The sequence below is a fragment of the Hemitrygon akajei genome, chromosome 3 (assembly GCF_048418815.1).
Source record: "Hemitrygon akajei chromosome 3, sHemAka1.3, whole genome shotgun sequence".
Lineage (NCBI taxonomy): Eukaryota > Metazoa > Chordata > Chondrichthyes > Myliobatiformes > Dasyatidae > Hemitrygon > Hemitrygon akajei.
The window spans coordinates 102,861,124-102,876,316 of record NC_133126.1 but is presented as its reverse complement, the minus strand read 5'-3'; the positions used below and the strand labels follow the sequence as shown (position 1 = coordinate 102,876,316).

The following is a 15,193-nucleotide window of genomic DNA, read 5'->3' as shown; positions in this document are numbered from 1 at the left end:
GTTCATAAACTAGGGGTGTCCATAAGTGGGAATGGCCTGTACATATCTAACCCATGCTGCACTTGCCAAGTGGATTTGCTTAATGTCGATTTTAATATGCAAAGTTGGTGCAAATGTAACACGGGGCAAAATAAAATTTCAAGTGCAGGAGAGTGTGGTCAGTATTGGCGCTTGAAGTGCAGCGGTGGCTGATGTGTCAGGGGCTGTGCACGACATGTGAGAATTGAGCTCTTGGGTGTGTTGTATGTCAGCAGTAACCACTTTCTGCTGGTTGCTATTTAATTGCTCTCCAATAAGTCAAGTTTTCTCAATGTTTGCTCCCACTCTGCATTGATGCTAATCAAAGTGTTGTTGATGTCAATCCAGTCAGTAACTCAAAGGAACTGTTTCCTGTAACACTAGACTCCCCACTAACACTGCACTGATAATGTCTTCTTTGAGTTCATTTTCTTGCTGTCTCTTTTACTCTTTCCTCACCCCTCCACCCTACCTCCTTTGTTCTCTGTGCTTCATTCGATGGAGATTAACCCTAATGTAATCCTGAGTGGAAAGGGAGCCAGACAGTGATATACACAGTGGATTCTAGCATGGAAAACATGGACGATGTGGGATCAGCGTTTGCTGTGCTCGGACTGAGTAGGTGATTTGTTTACCTGCACGCTGCATGAGCCTGTGTCTGCCTTTTTGTTTGTGTAAGGCTTGTAATCCTATCCCTATAAGCATCTCTGTAGTGCCATTTAAATCTTCGGGATGTCCCAAAGGCTTTCTTGACAATGAACTTCTGTGTGTTAGTTATGTGAAAGCCCAGCAGTCTCCTGCAAACAGCAACACAATACTCCAGGTTGAGGGTGAATATTTAATGTAACATCAGACAGAACTTTTGCTTCAAGCAGTATCCACATCCCCCTGAGAGAGTCAAGCAGGCTTGGTAGTCATAACTTAAGTACAGAATCAGGTTGTGTTAATGTGTGGAGGGAAGGGGGAAGTTACACCTGTAGCCAAGCTGAAGGGCTTGGAAGTTGGATGGAGATGGTGAAGAGCCAATTAGCATGGTTAATCTAGACTAGTTTAATTCCGATTTGGCTAAGTGCAAGGAATTGTATTTTGGAAAGACAATTCATGATAGGACTCAACTCAGTAAATGCCTTAGGGAGTGTTGAAGGACAGAAGGACTTACATGGTTCACTGAAATTTGAATCACAGATAGACAAGGTGATGAAGATTACTTTTGGCATGTTGGCCTTCATCAGCTATGATATTGTGTTGCAGTTGTACTGGAGGGGCTCATATTGGACGAACGTACACAGTCTTTATCCTAGGGGCTGGGAAATCAAGAATTAGAGGGTACCTGCTCTAGTATTGGTTAGCTGTTGAATCCTATAGTTAGATGTGATGGGAGTTTGCAGCCTGGATTTGCACCAGCCTCACAGCTCACAGCACTGTAGTGTGTAGCCCTGGTCAGATATATCCAAGTGAGTGGTGAGACTGGAAGACCATCGATGCTGTGGGGTAGCAGTGTACCTGAACATCACAGTACCTTCAGATTGAAGGTTCATAACCCAAGGACCTATCCTCATTTCAGTCTTAAAACATTCCAAATATTTTTGGGAGAACTTACAGAAAAGGCGGGATCAGAGATTCCACTGCAGCTTTTGGCCACACTGGCTGAGACAGTCTGGACTTCACAAGTAAAAACAGGTTTGAATTAAGCTTCCACCTTTGGGCGCTGTGTGTCTGACAGAGGAGAATATTTGTCTTTGACCCCTCCTCACCTAATTTCCCAGCCTACATTTTGCAAAAACTTCATCCCAGTGGAGGTGTTTCCAGAGATGAAGCTTCCTGCTGTTGCCTTGACCATCACCATCCACACCCAGACATTCCTCTTTCTAGGCCCATTTAGAAAGACAGCCAATCCACCACCACCACCACTTACAGAACCCCAATCAAAAACCACTATTTGTCCAAACAGATCTGTTCCCAACACTCAGAAACCTACCTCATAGTGGTAAAAACGCTCACGTGCCCTGTGGCCCACTGTGTCCCATGTTGACCTTTGCCTATTTGCACCAATTGTACTTGCCCCCATAAGGTATCTATCTTTCTAAAACTTGCCTATGTAAGTGTCTGTTTAAATGCCTCTGAAATGTAGTGATTGTATCTGATTCCACCACCACCTCTGCAGTGAGTTCCTGATATCAACTATTCTGTTTAAAAATAACAGAATTGCTTTTGAAGACTGCTTCCTCTCAGGCTTAAACCAATGCCCTTGATGTCTCTCACAATAAGACACTAGAGCAGAATTAGGCAGTTTAGCCCATTCAGTCTACCATCCCATCATGGCTGATTTATTATCTCTTTCAACCCCAATCTCCCATCTTCTCCCAGTAACGCTTGATGCCCTTACTTAGCAAGAACCTATCAACCTCTGCTTTAATATATCCAATGGCCTGGCCATCTGAGGCAATGAATTCCAGGTGCCCCAAACTTCTGGCTAAAAAAATTCTTCCTCAACTCTGTTCTAAGAGGATGTCCTTGTATTTGGAGTCTGTGCTCTCTGGTCCAAGAATCCCCCACTACAGAAAACATGCACTCTATCTAGGCCTTTCAATATTCAATAGGCTTTAATAAGATGCACCCCTCATTCTTCTAAACTCCAGCAAGTACAGGGCCAGAGCCATCAAACACTCCTCATATGTTAACTCTTTTATTCCTGTGATCAGACCCTCTCAAATGCCAGCACATCCTTTTACAGATAAGGGGCCCAAAACTGTTCTTAAGGCTCCCACTGCAATCTGACCAGTGCCTTAGCATTGCAACCTTGCTTTTATATTCTAGAATATGAATTAATTATAATTCAGTATTCAACACAATCATGCCCTCAGTTCTAATCAACAAGCTTCAGAATCTGGTCCTCTGTACTGTACCTCCCTCTGCAACAAGATCCTTGCCTTCCTCATAGGGAGACCACAGTCAGGGTAGATCAGAAATAACATCTCCTCACTGGCGATTAACAATTGTTGCACATCAAAAGATGCGTGCTTAGCCCAATGCTCTTTCAACACCCACAATTGTGTGGCTAGGCATAGCTCAAACGCAGTCTATAAATTTGCCAATGGCGGAACTATTTTTGGCAGAATTTCAGATGGTAACAAGAGATACACAGAAACAAAGTAGATCAGCTGGTTCAGTGGTGTCACAGCAACAACCCTGCACTCAACATCAGTAAGATCAAGGAATTGATTGTGGACTTCAAGAAGAAGAAGTTGAAGAAATACATTTGAGTCCTCATCGAAGGATCAGAAGTGGAAAGGGTGAGCAGTTTCAAGCTTCCCGGCATCAACATCTCATAAGATGCATCTTGAGCCTAACATATTGATGCAGTAGCAAAGACAGTGGTCATATTTCATTAGGGAGTTTGAGGAGAAGTGGTATGTCACCAAAGACCTCACAAATTTCTACAGATGTACTGTAGAGAGCATTCTAACTGGCTGCATCATCATCTGGAATGGAGGGACCATTGCACAAAATCGGAAAAGGCTGCAGTAAGTTGCAAATACAACCAATTCCATTATGGGCATTGGCCCTTCCTAGCATTGAAGACACCTTTGAGGTACTTGGAGACTAATGTCAAAGTCAGCATGGTTTCTGTAAAGGGAAATCTTGCCTGACAAATCTGTTGGAATTCTTCAAAGTAGTAACCAGCAGGGTGGACAAAGGAAAGGCAGTGAATGTCATTTACTTGGATTTTCAGAAGGCATTTGATAAGGTGCATCACATGAGACTGCTAACAAGATAAAATCCTGTGGTGTTACAGGAAAGACAGTGGCATGGATAGAGGAATGGCTGACAGGCAGGAGGCAGCAAGTGGGAATAAAAGGGGCTTTTTCTGGTTGCCTGCAGTGACTAGTGGTGTTCCTCAGGGGTCACTATTGGGACACCTACTTTTCACATTATTTGTCAGTGATTTAGATAATGGAATTTATGGCTTTGTGGCAAAGTTTGTGGATGATATGAAGATAGGTAATGCTGAGGAAGCAATGCGATTGCAACAGGACTTAGACAAATTGGAAGAATGGACAAAAAAGTATTAGATGGAATACAGTGTTGGGAAATGTGTGATAATGCATTTTGGTGAAAGAAACAATGGTGCAGACTATTATCTTACTGAGGAAAAGGTTGAAACTTCAGAGGTGCAAAGGGACCTAGGAGTCCTCGTGCAAGAGTCCCAGAAGGTTAATTTACAGGTTGAGTCTGTGGTAAAGAAGGTAATTGCAATGTTGGCATTTATTTCAAGGAGATAATGCTTAGGCTTTATAAGCTAGTAGTCAGACTGCACTTTGAGAATTGTCAACACTTTTGGGTCTCATTCAGCTGGTAGGATGTGTTGTCGTTGGAGAGAGTTCAGAGGAGGTTCTTGAGGATGATTCCGGGAATGAAGGGGTCAGCATTTGAGGAGGATTTGGCAGCTTTGGGCAGTACTCTCCATATTTAGAACACTGAGGGATCTCATTGAAGCTTACTGAATGTTGAAAGGACTAGATAGGATGGATTTGGAGAGGATGTTTCCTGTGGTGGGGGTATCCAGAACTAGAGGCACTGCCTCAAAATTGAGGGGCAACCTTTTAGAATGGTGACAAGGAGAATTTCTTTTATCCAGAGAGTAGTGAATCTGTGGAATGCTCTGCCACAGACTGTGGTGGAGGCCAAGTCCTTGAGTATATTTAAGGTGGAAGTTGATAAGTTTCCTGATTGGTCAGGGCATCAAAGGTTAGGGCAAAAAGGCAGGCACATGTGGTTGAGTGGGATCCAGGATCAGCCATGATGGATTGGCAGGGCAGACTCAATGAGCTGAATGGCCTAATTCTGCTATGTCTTATGACAATGCCTCAAAAAGGCAGTATCTATCAATAAGGAGCCCCATCACCCAGGACATGCCCTCTTCTCATTGTTACCATCAGGGAGGAGGCACAGGTGCTAGAAGATCCAGGCTCAACATTTCAGGAGCACTTCTTCCCTCTGCCATCGGATTTCTGAATGGTCCATAAACATTACTTATTTTCTCTTTCTTTTTACACTTAATTTTTATATCTATATTTTATGCTTATATCTATATATACATGTACTGTTGCCACAAAACAAGAAATTTCATGACGTAGCAGTATATTAAAACAGCATATTATATATAATATAGCAATATATAAAACAGCATATCAAAGCTGATTCTGGTTCTGAATATTTACATTGCATTTGTCTTTCTTCCTTACTACTGACTCAACCCGCAAGTTAACCTTTAGGGAACCTTGTATGAAGATTCCCAAGTCCCTTTGCACCTTTAATTTCTGAATTTACTCCCTACTTAGAAAATAGCCTATGCCAGACAACCCCAATAGGCAGACCATGGGCCAGGTACAGACCACGAGAACCAAACGTCTGGACCACTGGCACTTACGTGAACGCACCTGTCATAACATGTAAATAAAGCGTACGCTGCTCTAATTTATTTTAACCTCATCCTACACCGTACACTTGACCTACGCCCCTGTACAGCGCGCAACCTACTGCGCACTCTCTACGGTCCTCGACTAGACAGCGGCACACACCAGCTACCCTCCTGTCATCTAAGCGAATTGTTACCAGCAGTAAGTCATGGACCCTAAACCAAACAACATGGCCTGCGCGAAAAAGCACAAAGTCAACCAGGAAAACCATCAGTTCAAATCTGACTGGACTGATCAGTTTTGTTTTATTTTACCGGACCATGCCAGTACTAAACCGACATGCTTAATATGCATGCAGTCCGTAGCTGTCTGCAAATCAGAAAATCTAAAGCAGCACTTCAACACTCTGCATGCTGCCAGTTTTAATGCCAACTACCCTGCAAAATCAGATCAACGCAAACAAAAAATTGCAAATATATCATACAAGCACTCCGTTTCTACTATCTGTAAGTCAACCTGCACAAGAGAACGCAACAGCTGCCTCATTGCATGTGTCATGGGATTTTGCCAAGTTGATTAAAACACATGCAATTGATATGGTTGACCAAGTTTTAGGTCATGATGAGAAAAACCAAGAAAACTGTTGTGGAGCTATTAAAGATGGTGCCATTGTCGGCTAACATAGCAACAAGAAGAGTACAGTCGGCCCTCCTTATCTGCGAATTCCGCATGCGCGAATTCAACCAACCGCGAATTGCGAAAACCTGGAAGTGCTCTTCCAGCACTTGTTGTTCGAGCATGTACTAACTTTTTTTCTTGTCATTATTCCCTAAACAATGCAGTATAACAACCATTTTACATAGCATTTACATTGTATTAGGTATAAGTAATCTAGAGATGATTTAAAGTATACGGGAGGATGTGCGTAAGTTATCGTGGATCGGGATCGAAAAAAATCGGAAGTTCTCTTACTAAGTAAGTCGGAACAGGTACATCCGGAATTATTTAGCGTCAGTCAAAAGTTTGTCTTAGTATATAGTATATATTTTACCCTTCTGTGCATATAAAACACTGAAGAATGTATGTTTCAGCGCCAGGCTCGGAAACAAAAGTTCTCAGGACTCGGGACAGACCACTCCTGAGTGCGCTCTCCACTGTGTCAGGTTGATGTGGAGGATCAAAAACCCAAAACCCCAAAGACCAATAATTAAACCACTGCGTTGCTTAGTAATATTTGTGGTTTTCATCGGGGCAGGGCCTTTCTCACTTTATCCTTTAAAATTGTTCCCATCGTTGACCGACGTAGCCTAATGCTTTTCCAATGACCGATGACGTTTCACCTCTTTCCGATCGCTTTATTATTTCCACTTTATTTTCAATTGTGTTCGTGATTATTTTCACGAACAGAAACACTGCAGATTCAGAGTTCTGCTGCTGGGTCCAAATGTCCACTGCATTGAGACAGGTTAAATAAGGTCTGGGGTTCCGCTGGGTCCTAAGGTCCACTGCATTGAAACAGGTTGAATAAGGGACTTGAGCATCCGCAAATTTTGGTATCCGCGAGGGGTCCCGGAACTAATCCCCCATGGATAAGGAGGGCCATCTGTAGAAGTTTTAGCGGAGGCGTGTTTTTCCAATCTTCTCATCGATTTGGAGAAAGCAGAAGCCATATCACTAGCCATAGACTCGTCCTGTGACCGAACCGATATGGAAGAGCTATCTGTGTTCGCAAGATTTTTTTGATGTGAAGACCTTTCAGGAAGAGCAACTTTGTTTGCTTCCTCTGCCTGGGTGCACAACTGGGGAAATAATTTTTAACAAAATGATACAGTTCTTTGAGAAGAATGGCGTGGATGTGAGCAAAATTGTGTCCGTTGTCACCGATGGGGCTCCGTCGATGGTGGGACAGCACAAGGGCTTGGTAAGCAGTTTTGCCACTGTTAACCCAGACTCTTGGCATTTCATTGCATTATTCACAAATCAGTGCTGTGCACTAACCTGTGTGGGGAAATGAAAGAGGTGATGAATACTGTGACGAGACTGGTAAATTTCATTCATGAGAGTTCTAGTCTGCAACTTTGCCTTTTCGGAGCATTGCTGGAGGAAACGTCAGCGGAACAAAAAGATCTTTTGCTGCATAATGATGTTCGCTGGCTGAGCAAAGGCCGTGTGATGGAGAGGGTGTGCGACCTGCACGATGAGCTTGTGTCATTTTTATCCAGCCTGCAGAGACAAAAAGCCCAAGGACTTGAGGTTTTTAAGTGACTACAAGGTGATGGCATGTTCTTTTTTTGTGTGACATGTCTCATCTAAATCAACTTAATCTGCCATTGCAAGGCAACAACCACACTGTTGCGAATATGTACAAGGCGATTGAAGCTTTCCGGTCAGAGCTGAACCTTTTGGAGAGAGACATTCACGGGAGAAAGTTGCACTTTCCACGTCTGCGGGAGCATTGCGAGAAGAACTAAATGCGGGAGGATCTAGTGATGAAGGATTTTGTGACGACCCTGGCAAAACTCTTCAGGGAATGATTTGAAAGCTCCCCTAAGCTCTCAGGTGACATCCTCCTCTTCCTGAGACAGCCGTTCTCCATTTCGGCTGACGGCCAGTGGACTGCAGAGGCGAAAAGGCTGGTGCAACTCTTCAGATGGAGGTCTTGGAAATGGGAACATCTGATTTGCTCAAAGCTCAACACATTGGGGTGAGTGACTTTTGGATCAACGTGGTTCCCCAAGCTCAATTCAAAAACAGGAAAGCTATTGCAATGCTCCTACTCACACTGTTCCTCTCCACGTATATATGTGAGTCATCGTTTTCTTCAATGAACTCGTCAAGAACCAAGGCAGAAACAGACTCTCCAATTCACATCTTGGCCAGTGCCTCAGGATTGCCACAACAGAATATAGGCCCAACATCAGAAGCCTCATCCTGTCGCTGTCACTTCTCTCACTGATTGGTGAGTGAATCAATTTATTTTTGTCCATTTGTCAATCTTATTGTGGTATAATAATATTACAACAATAATACTGATAATTTCATTTATAGCTACACTTCACACTTCAAATGCTACATAGCTTAATTAAAAAGAACAAATAGATTAAATGAAAGAACAGAAACAGTGGAAAAGGCAATACTACTAAAACTCTGTGGAAGAGAAGTGGTGAAGACTACCATGTTTACTCTGTGAGTGTGTGCGCGCGCGCATAAGCGCGCACACACACACACACACATGTATTTTAAGTCCAGATGAGTTCTCAATGTGACAGCTGACAATTGTGATAGCTAGACTCATAATTAAATGTTTGGTTTTGGACTTATTTTGTTTCAAGAGTGCTTTTTTTTGTGTGACCCACAACACAGGCTTTGAGAATCTCAGGCCTAAATTACTACTACTACTGATGATAACAATAATGGTAATAGCAGCAACAACACAATCTGCACATAAAACAACTTACTGGCACAATGAAAAAAAAACCCTGGATATTTTGGCGCTTGGCTTGGCATGCTTGATATAATTTGGCCCTTGTGGAAAACTAATTGGGGAACCCTGACCTATGCCTTTATTGCTTCTACCAAAGTGTATGACCATGCACGTCCCTGCACTGTATGCTACTTCTTCGCCCATTCTCCTAATCTACATCTTTTTGCAGACTCCCTGCTTCCTCAACATTACCTGCCCCTCAATTTGTATCATCTACAAATTTGGTCACAAAGCCATCATTTCTATAATCCATTGACATATGAAATGTAGTCCTAACTCTGACCCCTGCATAACACTACTAGTCATTGGCCGTCAACCAGAAAAGGCCCCCCTTTATCCCCACTCTGGGTGACTGTCAGAATCACTTCCATAAGGTCACCCATTAGCCTCCTTCATCCCAGGGAAAACAAGCCCAACTTATCCAATCAATCCCAAGTTATCCAATCCAAGCAACTTCCTGGTGAATGTTGATAGCAAATTTCCTAAAATTCCCTGTTGAGGGAGGCCTACTAAATCAAAAATTTCTTTATTTAAAATGGAAGGACACAAAGCAGGAAACTACAGGATGCATGCAAACAGCTGGAGGAACTCAGCAAGCCAGGCAATATCTATGGAAAAGAGTACAGTTTGGGTAGAGACCCTTCAGCAGGACTCTTGGCCCGAAACATTGGTTGCACTCTTTTCCATAGATGCTGCCTGGCCTGCTAAGTTCCTTCAGCATCTGCAGAATTCCTCTTGCTTGTGATTGGAAAACTACAGGACATTTAGGTTAGTGGGGACAATGTCTAAAGGTGCAACTAAAAATATCCTAATGGAATGTAGACAAGTTGAAGGTAATCAGACAAAGCCAACAGTGTTTTGTTAAAGGGATATCATGTTTGACCAGTTTGTTGAAGTTGTTTAAAGTGATAAATATTGTAGACAATATATCCACAGAAACTGGTGGAAATTCCCATATTTCTAAAGACATTTGACCACTTCTAAGGTTGATATGGAAATAAAAGCTCACCTTACAAGATAACATATTGTGAGGCTGGCTACCAGGAGCCAGGAGAAGGCATGATTGAGTATTTTCTGGTTTAAAGTCTGTATCGAGCAATTGGAACTGGGCCTCAGCTTTTGATAATGTACAGAACTGACTTAGATGAAGGTAGTGAAGGTATGGCTGCTAAATTCATTGATGACAAATAGGTAGGAATACAAGTTGAGGAGAGGTCAAAATGAAACCACAATGTTAATGGAATGGGCAAGGATTTAGCAGATGACTGTAGTGTGGGGAGAAATGATTTTGGCAGGAAAAGTGAAAAGCATATAATCTAAATGTTTGGGAGATGAGGGAAATCTGATGTCGTACTGTATAATTTACAAAAGTTTGTTATGTGTGAATGGCAGATAGTCGAAAATTTTTATTTAAGTGAGGTGGTTCTACAGCTGAGATTGCTATCCATCAAGTAGGCTGTGCAGTATACGCAACAGGCCTTAGGCCTGTAAAGCCTGAGCCCCAGCAGTCTGCGGCTCCTCGGCTTTGGAAATGTTTTCTGCCAGTGTGGTTAGTGTTTTAACTGCTGTATTCAATTCACTTCATTCTGCAAGAGGCAAGCTGGGAGAAACTACCTATGCTCAACGCATGGAAACAGACTTCCCTTTCCACAAATATTCTTGCCTTGGGCCATCCCAACTGATTCTGCAAGCTTTTAAGTACAGTTACTGTTTCAATGTGGTCAGGAACATTCTCCCTGTCCACCTGAGTAAATGGGAACACACCAATCACGTTATGTCATTGTTTGTTCTCTCCTCTCAGAGTGAGAAATTTTGAGATGGCGGACAAGTACAAGAAAGCTTGGGCAAGCAATGCTGATGGAAACACAGGTAGAGTGGTCTCCAATCAACCAAGCAAGTCACAGAACAACCATGAAATAGCCAAGCAGAGTGGTGACGAAGCTTACATCAAGAGGTAGGTTAATCAGTTCACTAGTGTGGCAATGCATCAGTCCTGCCCCAGCAGTACATATCCTTGACTCCCAGTGTACACTACATTCAAATCAAATGGGTGAAGGAAACAAGCCCCCTTCACCACTTGCTGTGGCAGAATACTCAGGATTATGTCCTTTCACCTGAACTCTCCATTAGTAAATATGGGAATTGGCATTCACTTCTGAGTCTCCTGTGCCTAGTGAAATAATGAGAGAACTCTGCTTTCCTCAGGATAACAAATGATGCACGAGAAGACGAGATGGAAGACAACCTGCAACAAGTGGGCAGTATCATCGGAAACCTGAAAAATATGGCGATTGACATGGGCAACGAGATAGAGTCTCACAACCAGAAAATTGAAAGCATTGCTGAGAAGGTATTTTTGTGTTGCCCCCCCCTCCCCCGCAGTGCAGCAGCTTCAATAATGTAGATCACACTGACTGAGAAAACCCAAACTCCCCAAGATCCAATGTAATCTTACTGAGAGCAAGCAAAGCATGTCTGCTAACTGGAGCATTTAGTTAGATCAAGTAGAATTATGGCCCAAAAAGCCCACAAAATTTGCTAAAGAAACTCAACAAATGAGGCAATATCTTAACTAGATTTGAAGGGTTTTTACTGTTAACATTGATTGTCCAGTTACCACCCTACTTGTTGCTCAATCTGCTGCATTCCTCCAGTTGTTTGTTGCTTCAAATTCTGCATCTGCAGTCTCTTATGTCTCTAGAATTACATCATTTCATGTGGACTAAGACTAGCATGTTCTAGGCATGAGGATAGATGGTTTCATGTCACACAAAATGCTGGTGGAATGCAGCAGGCCAGGCAGCATCTATAGGAAGAAGTACAGGCAACATTTCGGGCCAAGACCCTTTGTCAGGACTAACTGAAAGAAAAGATAGTAACAGATTTTAAAGGTGGGGGGGGGGGGGATCCGAAATGATAGAAGACAGGAGGGGATGAAGCCAAGAGCTGGAAAGTTGATTGGCAAAAGGGATACACAGCCAGAGAAAGGAAAGGATCATGGGATGGGAGGCCGAGGGAGAAAGAAAGGGGGAGGGGACCACCAGAGGGAAATGGAGAGCAAGCAAGGAGTGATTGTGACAGGGGCAGAGAGAGGAAAAAAGAGAAAAGGGAGGGGATAATAAATAAGGGATGGGGTAAGAAGGGGAGGAGGGACATTAACAGAAGTTAGAGAAATCAATGTTCATGCCATCAGGTTGGAGGCTACCCAGATGGAATATAAGGTGTTGTTCCTCCAACCTGAGTGTGACTTTATCTTGACAGTAGAGGAGGCCATGGATAGACACATCAGAATGGGAATGGGATGTGGAATTAGAATGTGTGGCCACTGGGAGATCCTGCTTCCTCTGGCGGACAGAGAGTAGGTGTTCAGCGAAACAGTCTCCCAGTCTGTGTCGGATCTCACCAATATATACAAACCCCATTTCCAGAAAAGTTGGGATATTTTCCAAAATGCAATCTGTGATATGTTAATTCACGTGAACCCTTATTTAACTGACAAAAGTACAAAGAAAAGATTTTCAGTAGTTTTACTGACCAACTTAATTGTATTTTGTAAATATACACAAATTTAGAATTTGATGGCTGCAACACACTCAACAAAAGTTGGGACAGAGTTAAAATAAGATTGAAAAGTGCACAGAATATTCAAGTAACACCGGTTTGGAAGACTCCACATTAAGCAGGCTAATTGGTAGCAGGTGAGGTATCATGACTGGGTATAAAAGTAGCGTCCATCAAAGGCTCAGTCTTTGCAAGCAAGGATGGGTCGTGGCTCACCCCTTTGTGCCAAAATTCGTGAGAGAATTGTTAGTCAGTTCAAAAGGAACATTTCCCAACGCAAGATTGCAGAGAATTTAGGTCTTTCAACATCTACAGTACATAATATTATGAAAAGATTCAGAGACATCTCAGTGCGTAAAGGGCAAGGTCGGAAACCACTGTTGAATGTGCGTGATCTTCGAGCCCTCAGGTGGCACTGCCTAAGAAACCGTCATGCTATACTGTGACAATTATAGCCACCTGGGCTCAGGAGTACTTCGGAAAACCATTGTCACTTAACAGTCCATCGCTGCATCCAGAAATGCAACTTGAAACTGTATTACGCAAGGAGGAAACCATACATCAACTCTATGCAGAAACGCCAACAAGTTCTGTGGGCCCAAGCTCATCTCAGATGGACCGAAAGACTGTGGAACCGTGTGCTGCGGTCAGATGAGTCCACATTTCAGCTAGTTTTCGGAAGAAACGGGCGTCCAGTTCTCCGTGCCAAAGATGAAAATGACCATCCTGATTGTTATCAGCGAAAGGTGTAAAAGCCAGCATCTGTGATGGTATGGGGGTGCATCAGTGCCCACGGCATGGGTGAGTTGCATGTATGTGAAGGTACCATTGACTCTGAGGCGTATATTAGGATTTTAGAGAGACGTATATTGCCATCAAGGCAACGTCTCTTCCCGGGATGTCCATGCTTATTTCAGCAGGACAATGCCAGACCACATTCTGCACGGGCTACAACAGCGTGGCTTTGTAGACACAGAGTGTGTGTGCTTGACTGGCCTGCTGCCAGTCCAGATCTATCTCCTATTGAAAATGTATGGCGCATCATGAAGAGGAGAATCAGACAACGGAGACCACGGACTGTTGAGCAGCTGAAGTCTTATATCAAGCAAGAATGGACAAAATTTCCAATTGCAAATCTACAATTAGTATCCTCAGTTCCAAAATGATTAAAAAGTGTTATTAAAAGGAAAGGTGATGTAACACAATGGTAAACATGCCTCTGTCCAAACTTTTGTTGAGTGTGTTGCAGCCATCAAATTCTAAATTTGTGTATTTACAAAATACAATTAAGTTGGTCAGTAAAACTATTAAAAATCTTTTCTTTGTACTTTTGTCAGTTAAATAAAGGTTCACGTGAATTAACATATCACAGATTTTTGTTTTTATTGCATTTTGGAAAATATCCCAACTTTTCTGGAAATGGGGTTTGTAGAAGGCCGTATCGGGAGCACCAGATGCAGTATACCACAGCAGTCAACTCACAAGTCAAGTGTTGCCTCACCTGGAAGGACTGTCTGGGGCCCTGAATGGTGGTGAGGGAGGAAGTGTAAGGGCAGGTGTAGCACTTGTTCCACTTACAAGGATAAGTGCCAAGAGGGAGATCGGTGGGAAGGGATGGGGGGGGGGGGAACGAATGGACAAGGGAGTCGCGTAGGGAGTGATCCCTGCAGAAAGCATTGGGGAGGGAAAGATGTGCTTGGTGGTGAGATCCCGTTGGATGGAGAATTATATCTTGGACCCAGAGGCTGGTGGGGTGGTAGGTGAGGACAAGGGGGACCCTATCCCGAGTGGGGTGATGGGAGGATGAGGTGAGAGCAGGTGTGTGGGAAATGGGAGAGATGCATTTGAGAGCAGAGTTGATGGTGGAGGAAGGGAAGACATAAAAAAGGAAGACATCTCCTTCGTCCTGGAATGAAAAGCCTCGTCCTGAGAGCAGATGTGGCGGAGACGGAAGAATTGCAAGAGACAGGGTGAGAAGTGGAATAGTCCAGGTAGCTGTGAGAGTCCGTAGGCTTAAAGTAGGTATCAATAGATAAGCTGTCTCCAGAGATGGAGACAGAAAGATCAAGAAAGGGGAGGGAGGTGTCAGAAATGGACCAGGTAAATTTGAGGGCAGGATGAAAGTTGGAGGCAAAGTTAATGAAGTCAACGAGCTCAGCATGCGTGCAGGAGGCAGCGCCAATGCAGTCATCGATGTAGTGAAGGAAAACTATATGCGGATATCCGTATAGGCTTGGAACATGGACTGTTCCACAAAGCCAACAAAAAATGCAGACATAGCTGGGACCCATAGGGGTGCCCATGGCTACACCTTTGGTTTGGAGGAAGTGGGAGGAGCCAAAGGAGAAATTATTGAGAGTATGGACTAATTCTGCTAGATGGAGGAGAGTGGTGGTAAAGGGGATCTGATTGGGTCTGGAATCCAAAAAGAAGCGGGGAGCTGAGCTCAGACTAGAAAAAACAAGGAGAAAATTCTTTAGCCAATCGATAGTGAATCTGGAATTCATTGCTCCAGATGGCTGTCGAGACCAAGTCATTGAGTATATTTAAACTAGAGCCTTAGGTTCTTGATTAGTCAGGGTGTCAAAGGTTACAGGGAGGTGCAGAATGTGATCCTAAATCAACCATGTTGGAATGGTGGAACAGACTCAATGGACCAAATGGCCTAATTCCGCTCCTGTGTCTTATGGAATGGCCTCTTTGGCTGTAA

At 43.4% G+C, this 15,193-nt stretch overlaps 1 protein-coding gene across 1 annotated transcript in view; it reads left to right on the top strand.

Annotated features, from left to right (window-relative positions):
• Positions 1-15,193, top strand: part of LOC140725274 (synaptosomal-associated protein 23-like) — a 52,462-nt gene that overhangs the window by 35,817 nt on the left and 1,452 nt on the right. Inside the window, exons 6-7 of the mRNA XM_073040537.1 lie at positions 10,724-10,876; positions 11,128-11,272. Coding sequence (XP_072896638.1) covers positions 10,724-10,876; positions 11,128-11,272 — 298 coding nt within the window. The remainder of the gene's footprint in view (positions 1-10,723; positions 10,877-11,127; positions 11,273-15,193) is intronic.